The 22,533-nt window shown below is 41.5% G+C and overlaps 7 protein-coding genes across 7 annotated transcripts; all 7 read left to right on the forward strand.

Annotated features, from left to right (window-relative positions):
* Nucleotides 1-164: 164 nt before the first annotated feature.
* EAE98_009741 (uncharacterized protein) lies at nucleotides 165-1,129 on the forward strand (the record flags this gene model as incomplete). Its single annotated transcript, XM_038957362.1, has 4 exons — nucleotides 165-275; nucleotides 331-730; nucleotides 795-817; nucleotides 902-1,129. 4 exons carry the CDS (start codon nucleotides 165-167, stop codon nucleotides 1,127-1,129), a joined length of 762 nt encoding a protein of 253 aa, XP_038806301.1.
* Nucleotides 1,130-1,859: 730 nt separating this feature from the next.
* On the forward strand, nucleotides 1,860-2,946 carry EAE98_009742 (uncharacterized protein; the record flags this gene model as incomplete). Its single annotated transcript, XM_038957363.1, has 4 exons — nucleotides 1,860-1,970; nucleotides 2,068-2,305; nucleotides 2,413-2,642; nucleotides 2,698-2,946. 4 exons carry the CDS (start codon nucleotides 1,860-1,862, stop codon nucleotides 2,944-2,946), a joined length of 828 nt encoding a protein of 275 aa, XP_038806302.1.
* A 609-nt stretch (nucleotides 2,947-3,555) lies between these two features.
* On the forward strand, nucleotides 3,556-6,605 carry EAE98_009743 (uncharacterized protein; the record flags this gene model as incomplete). The annotated part of the gene is made up of 2 exons (XM_038957364.1): nucleotides 3,556-4,564; nucleotides 4,617-6,605. The coding sequence occupies 2 exons, from the start codon at nucleotides 3,556-3,558 to the stop codon at nucleotides 6,299-6,301; spliced, it is 2,694 nt and encodes an 897-aa protein (XP_038806303.1). The 3' UTR covers nucleotides 6,302-6,605.
* A 389-nt stretch (nucleotides 6,606-6,994) lies between these two features.
* Nucleotides 6,995-8,573, forward strand: EAE98_009744 (uncharacterized protein; the record flags this gene model as incomplete). Its single annotated transcript, XM_038957365.1, has 3 exons — nucleotides 6,995-7,422; nucleotides 7,671-7,897; nucleotides 8,434-8,573. 3 exons carry the CDS (start codon nucleotides 6,995-6,997, stop codon nucleotides 8,571-8,573), a joined length of 795 nt encoding a protein of 264 aa, XP_038806304.1.
* A 16-nt stretch (nucleotides 8,574-8,589) lies between these two features.
* EAE98_009745 (uncharacterized protein) lies at nucleotides 8,590-8,994 on the forward strand (the record flags this gene model as incomplete). The annotated part of the gene is made up of 2 exons (XM_038957366.1): nucleotides 8,590-8,737; nucleotides 8,795-8,994. 2 exons carry the CDS (start codon nucleotides 8,590-8,592, stop codon nucleotides 8,992-8,994), a joined length of 348 nt encoding a protein of 115 aa, XP_038806305.1.
* A 1,140-nt stretch (nucleotides 8,995-10,134) lies between these two features.
* Nucleotides 10,135-11,466, forward strand: EAE98_009746 (uncharacterized protein; the record flags this gene model as incomplete). The annotated part of the gene is made up of 1 exon (XM_038957367.1): nucleotides 10,135-11,466. The coding sequence occupies one exon, from the start codon at nucleotides 10,135-10,137 to the stop codon at nucleotides 11,464-11,466; it is 1,332 nt and encodes a 443-aa protein (XP_038806306.1).
* Nucleotides 11,467-19,113: 7,647 nt separating this feature from the next.
* On the forward strand, nucleotides 19,114-20,619 carry EAE98_009747 (uncharacterized protein; the record flags this gene model as incomplete). The annotated part of the gene is made up of 2 exons (XM_038957368.1): nucleotides 19,114-19,655; nucleotides 19,758-20,619. The coding sequence occupies 2 exons, from the start codon at nucleotides 19,114-19,116 to the stop codon at nucleotides 20,617-20,619; spliced, it is 1,404 nt and encodes a 467-aa protein (XP_038806307.1).
* Between the last annotated feature and the right edge of the window lie 1,914 nt (nucleotides 20,620-22,533).

The following is a 22,533-nucleotide window of genomic DNA, read 5'->3' on the forward strand; positions in this document are numbered from 1 at the left end:
TTGTCCATCGTTTATTAACTGTGTATCTTAGAAACTCGAGCTATTTACAGTAATCCTTAACAATCCTGCCTTTTCTGATAATCTACCTACCTCTGGCTTTCCTTTATTTTAATACACCGATTGAAACACGCCAATCATCAAGTTAATCAGCGTCTTCCTGCAAAATGCGTCCTCTTGATCTCAACGTCTTCGCCGGTATTCTTCTCTTCTTTGGCGGATTCCATCTCGTGGCGACTGGCGCGGTTTTTTTTGAGCCCTATGCTAAAATTGCTCAAGTAAGCTTCACCTAGAATTCCGGTCAAACTCTGCAAACTAAACTTGGGCCTTTAGTTCCGAGCCACAGTAATTGTACCCAAAGTACCAACAGTCCTCCAAGCCACTGGAATCCAATCATTCTGGCCCGCAATCGAGCCTGCAAACAGCAATTCCATTTTACAAATTGTATACGCCAATGAAGGAAATACGCTCGGCCGATGGTCGTTTTTTGAGTATTTCCAACTGGGAAATGCATCAGCTGGAGGTAAAAGGATTCATGGGAAGAATATTAATGTTTATCCGGGAGATTCGATCTCGAATGGTTTTATCTCGATGGATTCATCGGAGCAGTGGAAAGGTCCGACAAAGTCTTATAAATGGTTTGTTGAGTGGAGGGTTAGAAGAGGTGCGGAGGGACTGGCGAATGGGGAAATAAATTTCGAGGGAAATCAAACGGTCGATCTTTCACCATATCGTGAGTTGGCTCTTCTTTGGTCGAATATAGTGTGGGTATGCTTTGACTAACACGGAACTTTCAGCCGACATAGGAGACTTCACACAAGTGCGTAGCATTTATATCGACCCTCTTACTTTCTTTCTTTCATTTCAACTTGACCTGTTCACAAAATCAACTAACGCTCCTCAGGCTATCCTCGCAACCGAACTCAACCGCGCCGCAAAGTGGGAAATGGGTCCTCTAAATTGGAAAGATATCCTAATTCAAATCGAAGGCACAACAAATACGGATTGGTGTAGTGTTGATAAACTTATACTCAGCAATGTTACTCTTAGTAACATAGAAGCTGTTAGAGTGTTTCCGGCAATTTGCGTTTTTAAGGGGTTTACTGTTATGGATTCTACGGCTTCGGTGTAGAGGTTTGGGATAGTGAGGATGGGACTTGGGGGGCGCAATGGGGGTTACCTCGATGGATACTGTTCGGTGAGAGGTTCGCTCTGGGGTATGGGCATATGGGAAGTTCTGGTTTATTGGTCAGGATATGAACATATGGAAAATGAAGGGAAATAGATGATATATTGACAGTGTAGTTAAATACATGCTGCTACCGGTCCCCGACAAACAGTATCTATTAACTATTTTCCAAAATCACTACCTAGAGTAATCACAATTTGACAGTTTTAACCATCCGTAATGATTCAATCAGATTCAGCCGCTAGATATGGTTGGAAATTGGCATGGTGCTGTTCAGAACAATATCTGGGGGGCTTGGTAGCATCGAAGGGGTACCGATCTGACATCTCAAGCCCATTCAAAACATTGGTTAAGTAGCATAACAGGTGGGGAAAATATCTCAGGGATGAGTCACTGAGATGCTGCTGATGGCGTGGTACATTTATGCGAGTTTTGCTGGGGGTCGATTATAGGATTTTCATAGAAGCACTTTTGTTCGCTTGTTGACAAACTCTTTTTGGAATATTCGCGATATTTATGTTTCGACTGCAAGACCAACCTCCGATCTCTACCTCATAAAGACTATTAGATATCTTCTATTGTTAGTTCTAATCAAGCAAGGAACGTCGGAGTTCATCTTCGATTTGTGATCTGGTTTATCCGTATTGCTTTTTATCTATTCATTCTTATCATTATGTTTTCCATTCTTGCTCCTCTTCTTTTTCTTATTCTTATCCTTACTCTCATCGACCATACAGGCGCAAGCGCGGTATTCATCTACACATATGGCGGGAAAATAACACGGGTATCTATTCCTTCTCCTTTCCCAGCGATCAATATTCTTTCCCCTCTTCCGAATTATTGTCCTTTAGTGCTTCCACTAATATCTTACCCTTTAATAGTTTCAAGCAACCCTCCAAGTACCCTCCCCACCAACAGCACTACAAGGCCATAGCCCAGATTGGAAGATCCAGGCAGCCTGGGCAGGCATGCAACCCACAGATCAAAGTTGCGTTCTGCAAAATGTTGTTGGGAATGCGGGGGATCAGGTGGGGCTTTGGAGTCATATACCTAGTTTTTATCACGGGGCGACGAAGCCTAGTTGGACTGAGACTTATTTTGAGAAGACACAGCCGAAGGGTAGGTTTTTTTTTCTTCTGTTACTGAGGGGTTGAGGAGAGGGGAGAAGGATAACAGATATGCATACTTAGATTGGTCATGATGAAGACTAACATTTCAACAAATAGTATATCCAGGTGATCAAATAACAAGTCTCTGGACTCTTGATGAACTCTCCAATAAATGGCTCGATATATGGTCAGTCATGCCCGGTCGAATCGGTGCATCAAAAGGAGAAGTATCATATGGTGGGAACTACACTTTCGATGGCTCCATATTTGGTATGATTCCAATCTTCCAACTGCCCGTAATTAGTACTAATACTCTATCAGAACCCAAAGTCCCAGACATGACACAGGTAGCTACACTTTTAGATCCAAGCTTCGAAACCTTAACTGATGTTGAATGTATAGGCCTTGCTAACACTTGAGCATGTGGGACTTGGTAATGGCATCGATCCTGGCTGGGGTTCCGGAGCGGTAACATTCACAAATATTCTGATTGAATCGGTATCGACAAATGATTGGTGCAATCATGAGAATCCGCAAACTTGGCATCCAAAAGATGTGAAGATTCTGGATGTATCCACACCTTTCATTTCGACTGTCAGGAATGGGAAAAAAACATGTTATATCCCTTGGCTTGTTATCGATTCGAGTTAAGGTCGTTGGAATGGAGTTTAGAAAATGGAGGGGAATTTGGGTAGGAGAGCGACAGAGGTTCAAAGTTCGATCTGTTTTGATTATTTCTGCACAGAATGCAAACTTCAGACACAACGTCTCGAACATGTATCAGTATAGCTTAAAAATACCATGCCTGTGAACTACAAGACTTTATGGCTCTGGTATGATGATTAAAATACCGAATTCTGTAGGATTGCAGCTCCATTACTAGTCTCAGCTCAAAGAGGTAGAAAAGCAGTTTAAGATGCTGTCTGACAGAGATATAACATTTGATGGTCCAAAAAGCACTTGCATTGTTGTAATCCACCCACAAATTCACACATTGAAACCAAGTGAAGATACTTCTGCCAGCTATTACATAGCCTGCCAACTTGGCAAGATGATATGTTCTGGGCCGTTCATCAAATCGAATGAAGATTCTCAAGATTGATGTGACGTTGATTTGACCGCACTGTGTGTGCGATCATAGTCACGTGACTCCTTCCTCCTCCACCGCCTACAATCGAATTTCCGGCAGAAAAACCTCTTGAGCTTTTTTTATTTTTTTCTCTTGAGAATTGAATGAGAAATTAACATCAAACCGGCGCAATGGATATCCACCGCTGCAGATTCGTTCCATACCCTCCGTCGACAATCAATGCATTGGCATTCACGCACTCGAATTTGACAAAAGGTCAATCTGCCGTTTCTCCACGATTGGCCCTCGGTCGCGCAAACGGTGATATCGAGCTCTGGAACCCGCAAAAAGGATCATGGCTTCAGGAAACAATCATTCGAGGTGGAAAGGATCGCAGCATTGATGGACTTGTCTGGACTCAAGATCCTACTGAGGAAATTAATGGCACAAAAATAATTGGGAAATCTAGACTCTTCAGCATCGGATATACAACAACTGTTACCGAGTGGGATTTGGTGAAAGGTCAGCCATTACGTTCAGCAAGTGGAAATCATGGTGAGATATGGTGCCTTGCTGCCCAACCTGCAGAGGAACAAAAGCGTGGAGAAGAGCCTTCCGGAGAGTGTCAAAAGCTCATTGCTGGTTGTGTTGACGGAGCTTTGGTTTTATACTCGACAGCGGATGAAAATCTACAATTGCAAAAAGTTCTTGTCCGCCCATCTGCAAAAAAAGCAAAAATTATCAGTGTCGCTTTCCAGGATCGCTACCACGTTATTGCCGGATGTTCAGATAGCAATATTCGAATTTATGACATTAGGACCGGATCAATGCTAAGGCAGATGTCTTTGGGAGCTGGACCTAAAGGAGGACCCAAGGATATCATCGTCTGGGCTGTCAAAGCATTACCAAATGGAGATATAATTTCTGGTGACTCTACGGGAGAAGTTAAAATATGGCATGGTAAAACATACAGTATGATGCAGCACATCAAGAGTCACACTCAAGACGTTCTCAGCCTCGCGACAAGCGCTGATGGGATGACATTTTTCAGTGGTGGTATGGATAGACGAACAGTCGTCTACAAACAAATCAAAGGGAAGAAGAGATGGTCAGAAGTCAGGCACAGAAGATATCACACTCATGATGTAAAGGCCATGGCAAGCTTGGAATGTCAAGGAATCAGTGTTGTGGCTTCCGGAGGTAGGCACTCTTTTCATCAATATTTTTTGCGCATGCTAACATTTGTTCGTAGGTCCCGATGCTGCTCCTACAATTCTTCCACTTGCGCAATCGGGTCAAGAGAACCAACGTGCCTTGCCCTTTTTACCTCAATCTTCTATTATTCAAAGCTCTACAAGAAAGAGGTTGATGATGAGTTGGTGGGATCGAGAAATAAACATCTGGCGCATAAACAGACTTTCAGAATCCATCAATGGCGATGAGCCAGAGACTGCGGCAGTCAATCGCAAATTGGTAGCGAAGATATTAGTCAAGGGGGAGTCTAATATCACATGTGCGACTTTGAATACTGCGGGAAACCTACTCGCTGTTTCAACGATATCAGATATAAAGTTATTTCGCCTCAAGGCACGAAAACCTGAAGAGGGTGAGGGTCTTAAGGTATCAACTGTCGCTGTACCACAAGCATTTTCTTCTGGGGCCCGTATGGTTCAATTCTCCCCTGATGGAAACTGGATATCGATAATTCGGGATGATAGCTCAGTCGCAGTAGCGCGAGTCATTCAGGATGATGCTTCACCATCCTCATTTAGCATAATTCCTCAGCTCTCAAGACTTTCTCGTCTTGATCGCAATATCTCGAAAACTAAGCTTCTAGGTGGTCTTGGTGCATATGAAAGAACTATCACTCAAGCAGCATTCTCATCTGATAGTCGAATCTTGGTAGTAAGTGACCTGGCAGGTTTTGTCGATACTTGGGTTCTGGAAGGAATCGAAGATCTTACGCAAGAGTTGGAGGAAGCAGGGGAAGACGACGCATCTGATGATGAATCTGACGATGGTTCCGATGCTGAAGATCAGAAGAAACCAAAACTGATTTTCGGTCAACACTGGACACGAAACCCGTCTGCAACTCGTATACCAAAACTTCCCGCCGCACCAGTTGTACTATCTTTCCGCCCTGCAACTCTCCCCGTACAAATCAATGGAGCCACACCTCCTGCTACACGCAATAATCCACGTCCTGTATCTCATGAACTACCCGTTGCCGAGGATCGTTTAGTCATTGTCACATCCACTAATGAGGTCTATGAATTTGAAGTTTTAGCTGGCTCACTCACACCGTGGTCTCGCAGGAATCCTACTTCAACGTTCCCTCTTGCATTCCGTAAAGTCGCAGATTTGGCAAGAGGTTGTTTATGGGATATCTCAAATGGTCGCGAGCGTATGTGGTTACATGGTATCAATTGGCTATGGATGTTCGATTTATCACAAGATTTTCATTTTGAGGATGAAGAAGCGGGAGAGGATGGGGATGCTGAGAATTCAGGAAGCAAACGCAAGCGCTTCCAACTAGGTAAATCCGGAGCTGGTGGTATGATTGACCCAGAAGAGAACGAGACAGGAATGTCCCGTAAAATTCGCAAACTCATCCACGAGGAAGAGACTCAAGAAACCGAGATCGACATCCACACTAGCAAATACGATATGGATGTTGATTCGGAAGACGATGAAATTGACAGGGAACCAAAGTCACTGCTAAGGAAAAAATTGCAGAAGCGCGAAGATGAGAAGTTTGGTGGACCAGCTCAAACTTACAAGACGCTCAAGTATAGACCAATACTTGGTATGGTGGAGATTGGTGAAGGGGGTGAAAACGGACTGGAAGTGGCAATTATAGAAAGACCTATCTGGGAAACGGACTTGCCAATGAGATTAGAGGGCGATCAAGAGTGGGAGAAGAAGTCCTTATATTGAGGGGGAAGGTGCTAGATGAGTAATATGATTTTGAACGAGAGCTGGTCAAGCGTAGACTCAATGCATATGGATGGACATGGCGTTTTGGAGCTAGGATGTAATAGGACGTCCAAAAGCAAAAAGTATCTAGGTGGTGTATACATGTGTATAATGAGATAGCAGACCATATTGCTGATACCTTTACAAGATATACAAATGATTTCCCGTTATTGTGAAAGAGGTTCAGTAGTGATTTTCGGTTAAGGTTTCCTGTATATCGAAATGCAACGCTGAGTAGAATACCAGAAACGTACCCCGAAAGAACAAGATTACATGGATGGCATAAACGGAATTTGTCTAATGACGATACATGGGAAAAGAACCACGATTTTAGAGCATCTCGACGTTAAATATTGGAAATCATCTCATCGCTTATTTACCAACCTTTCAAAAGTCTAGTCCACGTGAGTTTCTCGAATTGTCTCAAAGGCATATTGTTATCAAGCTTACCGTAGGCTAATGTGTAACTCTCCTTGCGGGTGCGATAACGTCGTACAGCATGTAGGAGTAATTACTAAATCAGGATTTATTTATGTGGCTCGAGTATGGCAGTTGCATAGCCTACTTCAACATCAAATATGAACCCTCATAAACTGGGATTTCCATTGCATCCCAAAGCTATTTTCTTTTTGAGAGATTTTAAACATATTCATCATGGCAGATGTATTGGGTACAGCGGCTGGAGTAGTCTCTCCTGGATTGCAAGTCTCACAGGGCATCGTCTCTTATTATTCCGCCTATCGCGATCAAGCTGATGAAATTGACGGTATTGCGCAAAGAACGCAAGCACTTCACACCACGCTCAAAGGTTTACAAGCAAGCCTGGGAAGCCTCCATTCAAATCACACATCAGCTATAACCCTAGTTGCCGCTACCGTCGCCTCATGCGCAGACAATATTAGGACTTTTGAAACAACTCTTCAGAAATGTCAACTCAGTGTGCCCATTGGTACGAGAGAAAAGAACTGTTCCCTCGGCAAGAAAGCGATCTTTCCTTTCCGTCAAGCCACCCTGCAAAGACTAGAGAATATCGTCTGCAAGCTACAGGCTAATGTGGATATGGCTATCATGGCTCTGCAACTGTAAGTAGACGATTTCGCCACGTGATTATTCTCGGTGTATCACTTTTGGCTTCACTACTCCGTGTTACCACTTGTGCTAGCTATCGCAACTACTATGGAAAGTCTCTAAATAAACCTAGTATACTGCTAACCACCTTCAAGTGAGGTCTCTTGGATCTTCAGAGCTTGAATGCTAGTTTCACGCACATTGATGCCATTCTCCCAACATTAAAAGATGTTATGGACAGACATCTTCAATATGATCTCAGATCTAGATCATTGAATCAGTACATGGTTCCGGAACTTTCAAATGTCAGAATGGCGCTGCAAGACGTTCCGGAAATCGTCGAACAAGCAACCCCGCGAGCACTGAATTTGAATCAAAAACAACTAGCGGCGACCGTGGATAATACTTCTTCGAAAGCTTTAATTCCTGATAGTGACGATCGAGCATTTGAAACATCAATACGCAAAGTTGCAAAAAATAGATGTCTCTGTCAATCACAGGCTCTTTTGGAAGGAAAACACAGCTACTGGTTCTTTTCGACGAGATCTTTGCAGATTCTACGATCAAGAACAAATTTTGGTTGTCGCCGGCCTGATTGCCCATCAAGATCTTATTTTGAAAGGAAAAATACCTGGGAACTCACTTATTCTCAGTGCAGTCGGTTGTGGTCAGGAATTCTTCGCGCGAGGCTATGTATCATCTCCACAGCAGGGTCTCTACTCTCAATCTCTCCGAATCTTACCTTTCGTAGAATAGTATCTTCGAAGTCACCAGTCTTTTCAAATTGCTTTGGTGGCTGATACAGAAAGGAGCAGATCTTCACCGCGCAAAGAGAATATTGCAACGAGGCCGACAGATTTCATGGAGTCCAGCCACTCACTTCATTGTTGCAAGCATTCTTATCAAGGATCTTTTAGTTATCACAACGGAAGAAATAAATCTACTGCCAAATGGTGGCCCTGAAAATTGATTTTCTCAGCCCGAGGTCAGAGACGTCATGTTTAGATTTCTAACAACTTCGACAGCTGATCCATGTACATGCGCATTTTCAAAATCGGGATGTACAGCACTCACCATATTACTCAAGCAAACTACCTTGGAGCTTGATGAAGAGGAGATCATAAGTGTTTTTACTGATCTGAGCGAAGAAGGATATCGCTCTTGATTCGACTTACTGGATAATGCGTGCTTCCATTATATTTCTGCTCCAATTTATAGGTACCGATAACGAAGCCTGGAAAATACTGGCCCCCGAAATAAATTCGCTTTGCGACTTTCACGATTTTAGAACTTACGCATACCTGCTGTATTATCACCCCTATTCCGAGGGTTCACCTCCTCATCACTTCACACCTTTCGATATCGGAGACCATCAGGATGCTTAAGAGGAAGAATCTGCACAAATTGACGAACTAGAACTACTAGTTCAGGATTTTGAAAGCAAGTACATCGAGCTTGCCCAGCCAATTCTAAAGTTTTTCGACGGATACTGGCGCTCTCGCATGCTGGATTATGATACCATTAATACGAAGCCACATACTCGAGATGAACTCGAGAATATTCGAGAACTTGGTGTTAGAATTTGAGCGTGTGTGTAATATGTATGTATTATTTGGCCAAAAAAGCTAGCTTTCTTAATGGGTTACTGTTAACATTGGACGCTCTGTCCTTTTAGGAATGTTGATTACGAACTCTAGTATGCACATTTTTTTGGGATGAAACTCTGGTCCAAATACTGAATTTGCACCTCACTAAGATGCTACCTTTCTTCACGTGAGTGTAATTGCTGTATGCTTGTCATCGCCCCTTTTCGTAGGAGGAAGAAACCCCGGACTTGACCATTAGCGCAACCCTACAACGATCTAAATGCTCTAGCCTCATTCGAGGAATTAAAGTTTTAGATAGCATCATGACTGAAGATTTTTATATGGGTTTATCTAACACTATTGACTTTCATGGTTCTACGGTAAGCACATAATACATGTTATTTTAGGTATCTACTGATAATTTTCCTTGTGGTTGATTTGTTCCAAAACTTAATGGAGTGATTAAATCTGACCTCTTTCCTCCTACGTATGGCCCCTTCATTCTCGTCTAATTATCACCTTTGCGCATGAGCCCACAATGGTAAGTTGACATCGCGTCATAATGTAGCAAAAGAAAGGCAGGAACTTCTGGAGGCTTGAATACCTAGAATATACCTGAAGCAGCTCTTGCCATTCCTCGCTGTAATAATAGTTCGCATGTTGAATATCCTAATAAAACTCCCCGTTCTCGATTTTCTTGTAGTATATATTTCATGAGAGTTTTGGACACAGAAACTTGTTTGAAGCTCCTGTACAATTTGGACACCGAGCAGTGATATTCTAGTGACTTCTTGCTGGTAGAAGCCATGGTCATGTTGGAGGCTAATTCTGACAGCTTTGATCTAGTGAGTCTAGCGCGTTTATCGTTGAAAGTATGATGTATCGATGATCATATATGGTCTTTTTTTATTTCTTAGTACATGACTAGATACTTTCGATTCAGACTACCAGTCTTTATATAAAGGTTGATAATTTCTCATATCTTCAGGAAAACCAGTGCAGGTCAAAACATTATACATTCGTTACTTACAGTTCAATTACTCAACATTTCAATCTCTTGATATATCGATCACTTTAATCCATCACTCTACAGCCCGTTCTTCTAGTGCACTCTTCAGTTATCACCAAAAGATATCCATTATGGGAAACTCCAAATCTCCTGACGTCGGTATGGACGCAGCAGCATTACCGGAGAAAAATCCAAGGATCTCCAAAGACGATAAACAATCACTCTCTCCAGTAACTTCATTCATCGAGAACCCAGCCCTCGCATTGGATCTTCGCTTATTGACCCTTGAATCATCTACGAACCCACCAGAGATCGCGCCGCAAACTCCCAAACCGAAAAACATTTGCGAATTAACAATCGACGTCTTAGCTTACCTCGCCGATTCTCTACCACCCGACACCGCAGCTTTGTTGAGTATTTCCTGCAAAGCTTTGTGGCGCACACTCGGATCAAAATACGTCGACGCCCTCAAAAAGCCTTACAGGGCTGCCTCTTTCCCCGTCCATGATATGTACAAGCGTAATTTAAACATCCAACTCTATCGAAGCTATCGCTACAACTTCCTGCAAATCCTCGCACGCGATCTTCCAAATTATATTACATGTTATCCCTGCAACAAACTCCACATGATCGGTACTGCAAATAGTCAGAGGTTGCTTGAATTATCGTGCGCTTTTCATATTGATAACGCTCTACCCCTCTTAAGAGGATATGTGAGCTTCCACGTTTTACAAGCCGCAATGAAACGTTATCACCAACGCCACATCTCTCTCTCAATCTCTCTCTACGACCTAACCATTAATTCCTTGAGCCCAACGTCTCAATTAGTCGAGTGTTCTCGCGAGACCATGCGAATCTCGCACACGACAAAGTCAATAATCTTTCGCAGGCAAAGAATCCTACTACTCCCCGCCAACCATCACTATTCTTCCTACGAAGATCCAGACGCCAGTGTATCCTGGGATTATCCCATCTGTCCCCATCTCAAATGGGACTGTTCCTACGATTTCTGCGGGCGCGCGCTCAGCGTCTCCAATCGATCCTTGACATCGCCGCTTTTCCAGTCGTGCGATTACTGCATGACGGACTACCACGTCGCGGTGCAAGATCGCGAGGAAGGTGGAGATGCTCTCTATCTCACTCGCTGGCAGGATCTCGGCTCCGGCGAGTCGCCGCGGGAATTTAATTGGCAGAACGCAATCTCGGATGGCAGAACTCAGAGACAGGATAAAGTCTCGCGGTATGCATATGAACATGGTTCTGTTTGTGAGGCGTTTGAAGGGAGACCGGGGGAGAGGTTTGAATTTGATAAGATCATGAGGGAGGAGGATTGGGAAATGGTGAATGGACATTCGGTTTCGAGAGCGAGGGATGTGCAGAGGAAGAGGGGAAAGGAGAAGAAGCTTCCGTTGACATTTTTGACGATTAGAGATGATCCTATGGTTCGTGCGTGGTTTGAGTGATTTTTTTGCAAGTTTAAAGAAAGGGGATATCTATTTGAAGTATTAATGTTTAATAAGTGTATATAAGGAAAATGTTTTTACAAAACTTAATCTCAACCCCATAGATATTTATGTGCAGATAAATCTGTGATTTGTTTTCGGAATAACCACTCAATTTACTCATACACGATTCCCATTTTGAATCTCGAATCCCTCCACTTAGAAGAATCCAAGACAAATACTGATCTCTGAGTCCTTGTACAATACCCTTCGCCAACTATCTATGCCACTTGACATCTGGAAATAGGTATAAACATACACTCACTGCCCATACAAATCCTGTACCCTTTCAAACATCTTACACATATCATCTCCCGCTTAGGATTGTGGAAAGACCTCTTGTTAAAATTGCAGTGTTATTTCATATCATGTTAGCATAAAATTTCAATGTCGGTAGTCTTTTCAAGAATCGGGATCTTGATATTAACAAGGCATTCGAATACAGGGTTATCGACCAAAGCTATATCTTGCCATCATCCGATCGAAGTGACTGTAGAGCTCTGTGGGCTCGTCAGTTGTATGGGTCTTCTTATGTCTCTTCAACTGACCGTCACATCAAGTTTCCATCGCTACTTCCACTCCATTTCTATAGCTTCCGTAGTGCGCAAATATATCTCATATATTGCCATATCATTTTGAGATGAGTATCCTGTTCTTGGATTTCTCATGTTATCCAGTCACTTGTGATAATATCCTATTATGTATTCCCAAAGTTATGAGAGGTAGCCAGATAACCGGTATATCAATTTAAGCCTTACTTCTCTTAACCAATCGTTTTTTGCTCCTTGAGCAATAGAAAAGCTACCCCTCTCCCCCCTTCCCAGAGGCGAGCCATGGAATAAACACATACAAACAAGAAACAGCTACTTGCCTACCATCAACGAAAAATACTTTTCAACCCTCACATCTTGAACAGTCAGAAGTACATAACTCCAAACCTACATGTACATGCGATAAGATAGTAAAACACAAGAGAATTAAACTCATCCTAATATCATCACAAGTATGTATCTCACTGAATTCAGGCCATCCAAAGCCTTATCTACAACTCGTAATAGGAATGCATTCGAGCTGCGACTAGCAGCATTATAGCCTTACCGGTCACTTGCATTCTACTAAAATCAACAGATGCTGACAGACTTCCGGGCCAGTTGGCGAAGTGATGGCGAAAAGCACATATATCCACGTAGTTGCAACCGGGATTAAGAAATTTGTGGTGACGAGCAAGTCAAGAAAAGAATTGACGATAGAATTTGCGGGTTTTGGCTACGCTCTTTTCTCATGCTTGTTCCTTTGTCCACTGGAAGAAAAATATTGGTACTTCCCTCGTCATCTAACTCCACTTCTTTATACGGTGTAAAGATTACGATATAGTAACGAATACTCAGGAAGGATAAAAATGAAGGCAATAGCGCTCAAGTGCAACCTGTCAACATCAATCCAACGGCTTGCCTACCCACAAACACACAACAAGGCACATTATATTGCGGTTCAATTTTCATTCTTTTCCCTTTTCGTTTCAGAGCTTGCGCCAGCCGGTGTGAGGTGGAAGGAAGTGAATAAGTGGAAATAGAACAAAGTTTGCGTGTGCTTCCCGTGTGATACAACGTATGACGAGCAAGAATTTAAGCTTAACGATTTTGACACACACGTGAATGAGATATTTTTCAGGTGCTTCGTCACGTTGGTGAGAGAGAAGTAGGAGAGTTGACAGGGAAGAGGTGAAGTTAAAAGTGATGACGCGTGAATGAAAAAGAGAAAGGGTACGGAGCATTAACGGGGCTCTTTCGTTCCGAATCCGAATGGATGTATTTATCCGCTTCAATGATCCATCAGTAATGAAGATCTGTCTTGAAAATTGTGGGTTAGGGAGGGGAGAGAATAGGCAGTAAGAATGCATCATGCCAATCTCTAGGGTATGGAAAATATGAATAAGGCTATGTTATGTGTTATATAAGACGATAGACAGATGATCCTGAAACTATGGAGACGTTAGATTCATAAGTCAATTGATTTCCACTTTATATGACTCAATCATTGAGTGGGAAGAGTAGGGAACTTGGGATACGATTCACAAGTCTTGGATGCATGAATTCGTGGAGAATACTTAGTATACGGGTATTATTGAGAATTGAAAGACTAATAGATAAGTCATACAGACTCATACTTGACAGAATCTATCAATATCAATAAAAAAGCTTTGATACGAAATTCCCAAAGTCTAATTGGTCAAATTCGTAAGCCGTCTTCACGAGACAGAGAAGAAATTGATAGTATCTTCACTACCAAGACGTTGAAGTCAATATAACGTGGCAGGGAATGATAGATTGAGACGGTACATACGCGTCCATCCACATTACTAGAGGTGGAGGGACGGTTCAAGTAGCGGCACATTTTCTGTTGTTCTCTTTGGCATCTTGACTTTGAAAACTTCGGGTTTGACAGGAGATGAATTTTGAACGATTGACCGAGAGAAAATCGATACACAAGTCAAAGTGTCCGTACAAAACGCTCGCACCAAACCCAAACGCGCTCCCTCTTATGAATTCCATCCGGAAAATCATGACGAACAACCAGGTTTGATATATTAACACATGAATACTATCCACCAGTGACGACGCAGGTAATTCCTTGACCACCACGTGTGCACCAGGAATGAAAGCACTATGAAAGAAGGCACCGAAGTACGTACAAAATAGAAGTTTAATCGCGCATCATGATCTCCATCTTGCGTGATCCCTCCCTATCAAAATTCAAGACCATCATACCACGTACCAAGTCCAACAACTTCAAAAGAAAAATCAATATAAATTAAAAGATATTACGCGTACGTGGTACGCATGAAGGGATGAACTTTTCTTGTTAGCTCGCTTTCGGGTGGTGGCTCCTGCGGCTGGGAAGAGCCTCATCTCCTAGCTGTCTATCTATATTAGACTTAGACTGGAGACTGGGTAGGTAGGTGTACGAAGTAACAAGTATGGAGGAAGCTATGACCATTAAATGGCATCTCGCGCGGCTTTGAAGTTTGAAGTGTACTTGAAGAGTGTCTGCAGCCTGATAGGAGGAAGGCTGTGTAGGGTTTAAAGTGTTGTTCGGTATATATCAATACCTCATAACGCCGAGATTTCTAAAATACCCGCGTGTGAAGATTAGACTTGATGGAGGTTACGATTGGAGCGCTTGAAAGCTTTAGAAAGACATTTGATATACATATAGTACTTAATTTACCTGAGATTTTGAAGCTTTGAGCTTGCTTACAAACATCCCATACTGCATATATTTCAGCTGAAGATGTCGTCCACATCCTGCGGCTCGACCAACAACAAAGTTTGTTATGAGACGACCGTATTCTCCGTTCGGTAATTTGAAGGAATATTTTTTCGATTCTGATGTCTGCTTTTGGAAGAGCTGCTGGCTGGGTAGAGAGAAAGGAGCGCTTGTTTGATATGATACACATATATGGGAATGTTCTAAATGGGTAAATTCAATGGGTAAATGTCAAAAATAGACGCTGCGCTGATAAATCTTAGCTTGGCGTGGTGAATACAGTAAAGGGTCGTTGAGTGATTTGATCAGTAGAGGGGAGGGAAGTCTTGTTCCTGATCTCCTATGTTAACATCTCTCTACCGGTAGATGTTTTTCCATATTGTCCGACTAACATACCGATACCTCCCCTCCTTGACCTTTTGTATTCAAACCCAGATTAAAGGATACAGCACCGAAATCTCAATTCAAGTAATTCTCATTCATAGTAAATAAATCCATCATATCCACGTGCAGTCAGTCACCCTTCATTCTCGCTAAACCGGTGTGTACTTAACCAGCCAAACACACCACGCCACAAGGGGTAGCCAGCCGCGCAATCCTTCAATCAGACTATACCTTTTTGGAGAATCAGAGCGCCGATGCCAAGAAAAAACGCGTATGCCTTGTGGTTTTAAAAGATTATGGGGAAAATTATTTTTACGAATCAGAAATATGGGGATGAGATTGAGTTTTTTGGTGAGGTCTGGATTTTGACGACTTTTCGATGCCAAGATTCAAGAAGTGTTGGAATTGATGTTTGGACGAGGGGAAGGGAGAGGAAATGAGGGAGACGAAGATAACGAAGTCGTTGCTGTTGTTGTTGTAGTTGACTGAGATAGTCTTTGTGGAAATATATATCCACGTGTTGTGGTATACGAGTACTCCCGAAGATCTCAAAACAACTTATCTCTGCCAAGATGGATTGCGTGTATGTATATCAAAATCTTTGATACCAAGACGAACGAGGAGCTTGTACAAAGTGTAATCGACGGACTTATTTGTTCCGACATGGCATTGTTATGTTAAGAAACGAATGCCATAGGCACTGAGTTAAGAGGTATTTGTAGATAACTCATGATGAAGCACCTATTGTTCCTGAGATGATGACGGATTCTCCAGTTTCCGATGGTATGCGTACGAATCTTTGAAGGAAATGAAAGACCTAGTGTACAAAGTATATTTATGAGGCTCAAACTGAGGGGTATGATTTCGTTTCGCATGTACTTGGTGACGAACTTTTGATTTTGAATTTTGGATTCCATACCTTGTGAACAGTTTTGGGTGAGATTGTGCTGGAAATTTAGAGATTTGATGATTGAGAAATGCAATTGTTTAGAAGGCATAGTGAAAGGGAGATCTAGAGTTTTGATATAGCATTATGTCTATATCTTTATGACTTCCTGCTAATATAATTCGTCTGATGTTTACATGACCACCTGTATGAATAAAGTAGCAATATATTATTACAGCACTCTAAAAAGTGTGCCAAGTATCATCGGGTGAGATTGATCCATGGTAATCGTAACGTTGGCAAAAGGATCTACTATTGTCGTCGCAATATGGTTCATATGATACACGTTAGCCAAGAGATATTGGAATCCTTCGTGAAGTTTTGAATCATCTTTTTCCAGTTCTAGAGAGATCTTCACTCATACCTAGAAAGATAGCTGAGAAGTTATAGAAGATTGATATGGAAAAGCTCTACAATTCGGTGTAGATGAGAAAGATCTCGAATCTATGCGTCCAACCAATCATGTCAGATAGAAAGACGATTTCAGTATTGAAATGAGTCGATCGCTTAAATAGAAGTCGTCGTCAGCTCCTGACTTTTTTTCTTTCCTCTCATCTAATAATCCACCAAAACGGTCAAACCATTCCTAGGTAGCCCACGTCAACCTTCTTTTAAGCTTCCGACTATCTATCAGTGTCTAATTACAACTAGTAACTTTTCGGGTACCAAAGAGGTAGCATGTACATAGGAAAATGTAATGAGGCTTCCCTTAGATCTGGGTATTCAGATGAATCTATTGATTTGTAAGATTATACAAAACATATATATCCTAAAACCGACGAGTAAATGAAACCCCTCTTAATTTGAGTATTTGAGTATCTATTTTCTTCATGGACTTGGCATAATCTTGGCGATGCAAAAGTTCCGAATACTACTCGATCTCGTTTTGAATGAATACCGACCTCAATTTAGCGAGTGTATATTATACCAAAAACTATTAAAAATTATTTATTTCAAAATTCTATATCAATTTAAATAAAAAGAATGAAGATATAAGATTTTGTATTTAGTTAGATATTTAATCAAATTCTATATATATCTTTTCAAAAATTGAATAATCTTATTTCAATTTTGAATTATTCAAGAAATAAAAGAATCAATAGTATAGAAATAAAACTCACTAATTTTCAGGCTTTGATTTCTTAAAATTAAGGCCTAAAATATTACTTTTTGAATCTGATTTCTTTTAATTATTATTTCTTCAATATTATATTTGAAAATCTCAAATTTCAATATATAATATATTAATAGATTCTGTTTTTATTAAAAAAAGATTCAATAAAATATCTATATTGATTCTTTTGATATTGAATTTTGAAAATGCTGAATAATCACGAATTTGAGTAAAGAATTCGTTTAAATTTGAGGTCGGCATTTATTCAAAACGAGACCGAGTAGTATGATAGGAATCCAGATTATCCAAACCATTGTGACTCTCCATTAACGTGGATTCTAAGTCCTGAGTCCCGATGAGCGAGCGGTTGATGGTAGACACCTAGATACTGAACCGCGCGTACGAATTTATTGCCAAGACGAATCTAAATTTTTGCAATAATCAAGTCAACTATTGCTGTGTACAGAGTAGAGTAGAGTCGAGTAGAGTTAAAGAGCAAATTTACAACAGATTGATAATCATCTATCATTCCCATCTGAGGGGGAAAGGATAGAATCAGGATGGACTGTATGAATCTATCCATTGGGGAAGATGTCACAACTTACGACGCATGCCACGAGGATGTTTGAATTGTTCAAGTTGATAATACCTACCACAGTACTCTTAGTTCCCTAAACATCTTTTAAACTTTTCTGGGTCTCCGGAAAAATCTTGGGATCTACTTTTTTGATCAGTCTAATTAAGTTATTAGACTCTAAATCTGAGTCCAAGGGAGGGAACTTACGCAGACGGGTACCGATAAATTCTTAGTCTAGTCGTACACTATCTTCGTACACCTCTAACCTGGGCAGTGGGCATATCCATTTCTGTATGTACCCATTTCTCAACCCATACGTAACAATTCATTATTCTACCCAGGTATTATACGAGTCTTTTGATTCTGTTACTTGTAAGAGAATACTATCTATTCGGTGTTCTTTACTTCATCCTTCTTTCGACTACATACATACCTATCTAGTTTTCAAGAACTAGAACTAGGACGACTAATAAGAAGACTAAGACGACTAGGACAACTACGACGACCAAACTCGATTCTTTACTCAGTATTGTCGCTCTCGCTCTCGCTTTCACTCCGAATTTGTTTGAGGTTATTGATAAAGTCATAAAGATCCAATTTCTTCCTCCTTCCACCCTTCCCCCTTCCCTTCTCTACCTACCCACCTAGCTAGATACTTCAAAACACCAACCTGACGAGGATCTATAATTACGAATAATCCCTAGCCTAAACTCCATAAGCGAAAAGTGGCGATTGCGACCAAAAAAGTGCCCAAGTTCGATTTGGAGGGCTGTGCTCGAGGGACAAACTAGAGAGAGAGAGAGAGAGAGAGAGAGACAGAGAGAGTTTGCGTGCGTGAGCGAGTGAGTGAGAGAGTAAAGAAGAGTAAAGAAAAGAAATATTGATTGGAGATACAACTTTATTTTCTACCACTACTTTCATACTTACTTGACTTCATTTACATTTCAATTCTTTTTACTTTATTAAAATCCTTCCTTTTTATCCTTGGAGAGTACATTCGACTACCCACGCATTGCTATCACGACCATTCCTCGGACGATACCACACCAAAATTCCTCATTCGATTATAGAATCAGCCACAATTTACACAAAGAGATACATACAGTAGAGAGAGAGAGAGAGAGAGAGAGAGGAAGAGCGAAGAGAAGATTGGTTGTGAAGGTTGAAGATTGAAGGAGTGTCGAATCATCTTTTTCCCTTTCAATACGTACCATTCAATACGATACGATACAATACAATACCTCGACCTTCGACCTTCGACATTCAAATATTATTTCTCTCTTTCGACAACATCGCCATCACCACCAACAATATATCAAAATGGCCGATCGAAATGCACCAAATGGGGAATACGATGAAGCATGGGCAAAAGATTTAAGACAACAATTCGAAGGGTTATTACGGACGAAACGATTAAATGAATTGGATAAATCGAGGTCAAGAAATGCATCGCCATCACCAAGAGAAAGATCATCATCATCCAATTTACGAGCGACTTCTTCACAACAACAACAACAACAACAACAATCTTCAAACTTTCGTCCAACTTCTTCATCAAATAATTCAAACCCTTCAACACCTCCTTCGTATTCGTCCGTAAGAAATTTACCAAAGATTCCATCACCACCGGCAGATGTACAATCACAAAAGTTTCGAAATCTATTAATTTCCATCTCACAAACTCCTACGAAATATGAAAACCCCGGGTTGTTGGATGAAGCTCTACAACATTTACCATTAGATAGGATATATGGGGAGGCAGAAGAGGAAAGTCAAATATTACAAGCTGAAGCCGAAAGTATGGGAGATGGAAGGAAGCCAGAATGGGGTTATCAAGATTGTGTGATTAGAGCTCTGTTGAGGTATGTTTGTTCTGCTGTCTTGGATTTGCGCTTTGGCTTCCCGTCATCGCTCTGCCGCTTTGCTCTACATTCCCGATGTAACTGGTCCTAACCTCTTATCAGATGGTTTAAACGTTCATTCTTTTCATGGGTCAACAATCCACCATGTCAAGTATGCATGTCACCTACAGTAGCCCAAGGCATGACACCACCTACACCCGACGAATCAGCATGCGGAGCAACAAAAGTCGAATTGTATCGTTGTTCAGCCGGAGATTGTAGAGCATATGAAAGATTCCCCCGATATAGTGACGTATGGCAATTATTACAAACGCGCAAAGGAAGAGTAGGAGAATGGGCCAATTGTTTCAGCATGCTGTGTCGCGCAGTAGGAGGTCGTGTAAGGTGGGTTTGGAATGTCGAAGATCATGTCTGGACGGAAGTTTATTCGGATACGAAAAAGAGATGGATTCATGTTGACGCTTGTGAAGAAGCTTGGGATAATCCGAGATTATATGCTGAAGGTTGGGGTAAGAAAATGTCTTACTGTATTGCCTTTTCGACGGATGGTGCGACCGATGTTACTAGAAGATATGTTCGAAAAGCGGATCATGCTCTCCCAAGAAACAAATGCCCAGAGGAAGTTATGCTATACATCCAAAACGAAATTCGAGGTCTTCGAAGATCAAACATGAATAAGGACGAGAGGTTTCGATTGGAAAAGGAAGACGCGAGAGAAGACAAGGAATTGAGAGGTTATGTTGTGGCATCCATTGCACAATCTGTTGTATCGGGATTGAGACCAGATGGATCTTCAAATCAACACATGGCAACTCCACCACCTCCACCTCAGAGACAAGAAGATCAGAAATTACCGGCCGAACAACCTGGTAGACAAAGTGGTGCTCAAGAATGGGCTAATGCTAGAGGTGAAGCTGGAAGAAGAAGTCAACACCCACGAGATCCTTCACAGCATGGACCTTGAACTTCATTCGACAAGCTGGAATTCATTCTTTATATACAACAGCACAATCGACCCATGGATTCGAGACCTGGACCATTGGTATCCTTCTTTCATGAAGGTAATAGCGCAGGTACCATCGCACCAACGAAAATGATCGAGCCGCGGATTTATCGCATTGACGCCAATTAATCATCGCTCTCGAGGAAAAACACACCAACAAACACGAATTGATATCACCATTATGTTATACAACATTGTTCAATTCTAATATACACTCAGAATCACCATTTCACCCATCTTTCGTGGTGATTTGGAAGCCATTTATATTACCGGCTTGTACGCTATTTATTTGATATTCTATCATTTTGCGAGGAGTTTTGGAAACTTAAATATTATGCAATATACACACATACATAATTTTATTTGTTTACGGGGAGGGGAAAGGGGGTGGGATGAAGGATAAGCTGTGGGTGGTTTGGATACTCTTGAGGGAGAAACCAAATTCGGATGCACCCGTCATTCAGCTGGCGTTTTTTTTTTGTTTCTTTGGATTGAGGGAGTGAAGGCAGGAAGCAGCATCATGCACATCACCAATTTCCTATGTTATTTACAGTCATCATCGTGGGACGAATTTTAGGAAAGGATTAGGAAGATTGAATTGGATGGATTGGGTGAAAGGCCTAGACTGGATTGGATTGGGATATGGAATGGTAGATACCCTGGATGGGGATTGGATATAGGAATGGGGTGAGGAAGAGAAGAAAAGAGGAGGAGGTGGAGGAGAGATGGAGATATATTGCTAGAAATTTGTCTGGGTATATGTCTATATATCAGATGAGATGGATGGAGATGGGCTAGGATAACATAGCATAGGATGAGATAGGATGAGTGAATGAATGAATAAAAGCATGTTGGCTTTTTGAAATGTATAAACTTTGGTTACCTACTCATACATATTGTATCTTGGTGAAGTCAACAAATGAATGAATGAATGAATGAATTTGATGAGTGATTTAGTTATCTAGTACCTAGGTAGGTAGGTAGACAACGGTTGATCTGATCTGCGGTTCTCTATGAGTGGTTGGTTGGTTGGTTGGTCGGTTGGTTGGTTGGTCGGCTTGCTTGCTTGCTTGAAGCGATGGGCTGTGGGCTGTGGGCTGTGGGCTGTGTATGTATAACTGGCTGGTTGGTTGGTTGACTGACTGGCTGGTTGATTGGCTGGTTGGTTGACTGGCTGGCTGGTTGACTGGCTGGTTGGCTGAAAGGAAGGGAGGGAGGAAGGGTCTATGGTTGTGGTGGTGGTTTTGGTTGTGGTTTTAGTGGTGGTTTTGGTGGTGGTTTTGGTGGTGGTGGTGGTGGTGGTGATTAATTCAGACTTGTATGTGTATGTATGTGTATGTGTGTGTATGTTTAGATGGAGAGAGAGATGGAGAAAAGAGATGGAGAAAAGAGATGGAGAAAGAGAAGGAGGTCTGTCTGCTTATCTCTAAGGCTTTAAGGGCTAGGTAGGTAGGTAGGTAGGTGGGTAGGTGGGTAGGTAGATAGGTAGGTAGATAGGTAGATTTAAAGGAAAGGATTCTCTGTTGAGATTTTGATGGTTGTGAGGGAGGGGATGGATGGATGGATGGATGGATGGATGTGAGGAGGTGTATTTTGTTTTGTTTTATTCTCTGGGTTGAGTTCTGGTGTTGAATGACATCTACTCGTACTAGGTAGTAGGTAATTTAGAATGTTTATGCGATGAAGTAGTATGTAGTATGTATGGTAGTGGTGATATTGGTGATATTGGTGATATTGGTAATATTAGTGATGTTGTTGATAGGGTTTGTGCATATATACTAGGTACTTAGGTAATTTTAATGCAAGATCGAATAAGTTTTTCTATTGCTTGTATTATGGTTAGATATTACCTTTTTTTGCTTTTTGACTTTCTTT

The sequence above is a fragment of the Botrytis deweyae genome (genome assembly GCF_014898535.1).
Source record: "Botrytis deweyae strain B1 chromosome Unknown BDEW_030, whole genome shotgun sequence".
In the NCBI taxonomy this organism is placed as follows: Eukaryota; Fungi; Ascomycota; class Leotiomycetes; order Helotiales; family Sclerotiniaceae; genus Botrytis; species Botrytis deweyae.